The following is a 1647-nucleotide window of genomic DNA, read 5'->3' as shown; positions in this document are numbered from 1 at the left end:
AGCACACACAGCCGGCAGGGCAGCCAGGCAGGCACAATAGTGATAGTCTGCACATTGTTCTCCCTGACGGCTGCAGGCTCACTCCTGAAGGAGCCACAAAGCCGCCAGCCCCCTCGCCTTGCCTGCAGCTGGGGCAGGAATCCCTCCCTCATCCCAGGAAGGGGTCCTAAGACTTGCCTTCCCAGGCCAGGAGGGACTACTCACCCCTCTGGCCCCCCCCACGAAGCCACAGGAAGAAGAGGAAGAGCGAAAGCTCAGAGGACTCCGTAATAGGGAAACCTCAAACTTACTTTTTCTTCTGGTCAGACATGTCCTGGCAAGCAGCTAGCCCAAAGTCTCCCACTTTCAGCTCCATGTTTTCATTGATGAAGAAGTTGCCTGCAAGTCAAGGGCGACGTGTCACCACAAGTCCCTCTGGGGCAGCTTGCTTCCCACGCTGCACCCTGCCCCGACCATAGCACTCACCAAGCTTGAGGTCTCTGTGCAGGATGCCCTTGAGGTGAAGGTATTTCAAGCCTGAGATGATCTGTTTGAGGTAATAACGCACTTCGGGCTCCAGCAGAGTATGGCGAGCCTTCCAGATGTGGGCCAAGGACTGCAGAGAGAGAGAGAAGGAGCTTAGTGATGGTAGGCAAGGACAGCCCTGCTGACTAGGCAAGGGGCAGGCAAGGTCAAAGCCAGTTCTTCCAGAAGTTACACATTCACAAATAATCCTTTTTCCACAGCCATGACCTCAGCAGATTCCCCACAAGAAGTTGAGGTTGCTCAGCACAGCCAGGGGAATCACTGGATTTGTGGTGGCCCCACCAGGAGCTACAGGCTGCCAACAGGAGTAGGCAGTCCGAGTAGGCAGGCAGCCAGCAGTGTCCTCAGTGCCACGCGAAACCACACAGCTTGGAGCTCAGAGGGTGTGACAGAACAGGCAGCCCAGGAGGAGTGTGCTAACAAAGCACCTCTGATAAGGTCTGCTCCAACCAGCCACAGCTCTCTTTAGGAGATCTTTTGACAAGGAGGCCACCCCAACGCTCACCTTCCTACTGCAGTGCTCCAGGAAGATGTAGATGCTCTCTGCATCCTCAAAGTAGTGGGAGAACTTGACAATGTGCTTGTGGTGCAAGTCCCTGTGCAGCTCAATCTCGTTGGTGATCTGAAAGGGAGCAGCAGTACCATGTGAGCGCAGGGTCCCCACCAGCCCAGCACCCCACCAGCCCCATAGCACCCACCTTCTCCCGCTGGTGGGGTTTAGCCACCCGGCTGTGAGGAATGACCTTCACGGCATAGGTTTTGTTGCTGGAGAGGTCTGTCATTTCATAGCATCGTGCAAACCCACCCTATAAGGGAAGAGGTAGTTACGGGTGAGCGAGACAGCTCTTTGTCCCTGCCTCCTTGCAAGCCTCCTCCTCCGTTCCCTTGCAGCACGACCCGGTGAGCGTCACACGCTCCCTCCTGCTGCGTCGCCCACTAAGATCTGAACTATGATGCTCTCACCCAGGGATTTTCTTCACCCAGTTCCTGTAAAACCTCCAGGGCGTTTTTCCTCCCACCAAGGCCGGACTCCGCATCTTTCCACATGACAGATCAACCCGGAAAGTCCTGCGCAGGGCAGGGAGCCCGGGGACCGGAGGCCACCGAAAGGCAGCTCCACGG

The 1647-nt window shown here is 56.5% G+C and overlaps 1 protein-coding gene across 1 annotated transcript in view; it reads right to left on the bottom strand.

Moving 5' to 3' along the window:
• Nucleotides 1-1307, bottom strand: part of PLK3 (polo-like kinase 3) — a 5478-nt gene extending 4171 nt beyond the window's left edge. The window contains exons 1-4 of the mRNA XM_009878874.1: nt 1224-1307; nt 1031-1147; nt 466-595; nt 291-378 (exon numbers count right to left, since the gene is read on the bottom strand). Coding sequence (XP_009877176.1) covers nt 291-378; nt 466-595; nt 1031-1147; nt 1224-1307 — 419 coding nt within the window. The remainder of the gene's footprint in view (nt 1-290; nt 379-465; nt 596-1030; nt 1148-1223) is intronic.
• Nucleotides 1308-1647: the final 340 nt, after the last annotated feature.

The sequence above is a fragment of the Apaloderma vittatum genome, unplaced genomic scaffold (assembly GCF_000703405.1).
Source record: "Apaloderma vittatum isolate BGI_N311 unplaced genomic scaffold, ASM70340v1 scaffold32300, whole genome shotgun sequence".
NCBI lineage: Eukaryota > Metazoa > Chordata > Aves > Trogoniformes > Trogonidae > Apaloderma > Apaloderma vittatum.
The sequence above is the reverse complement of the archived record's forward strand: the minus strand, read 5'-3'. Positions and strand labels throughout refer to the sequence as shown.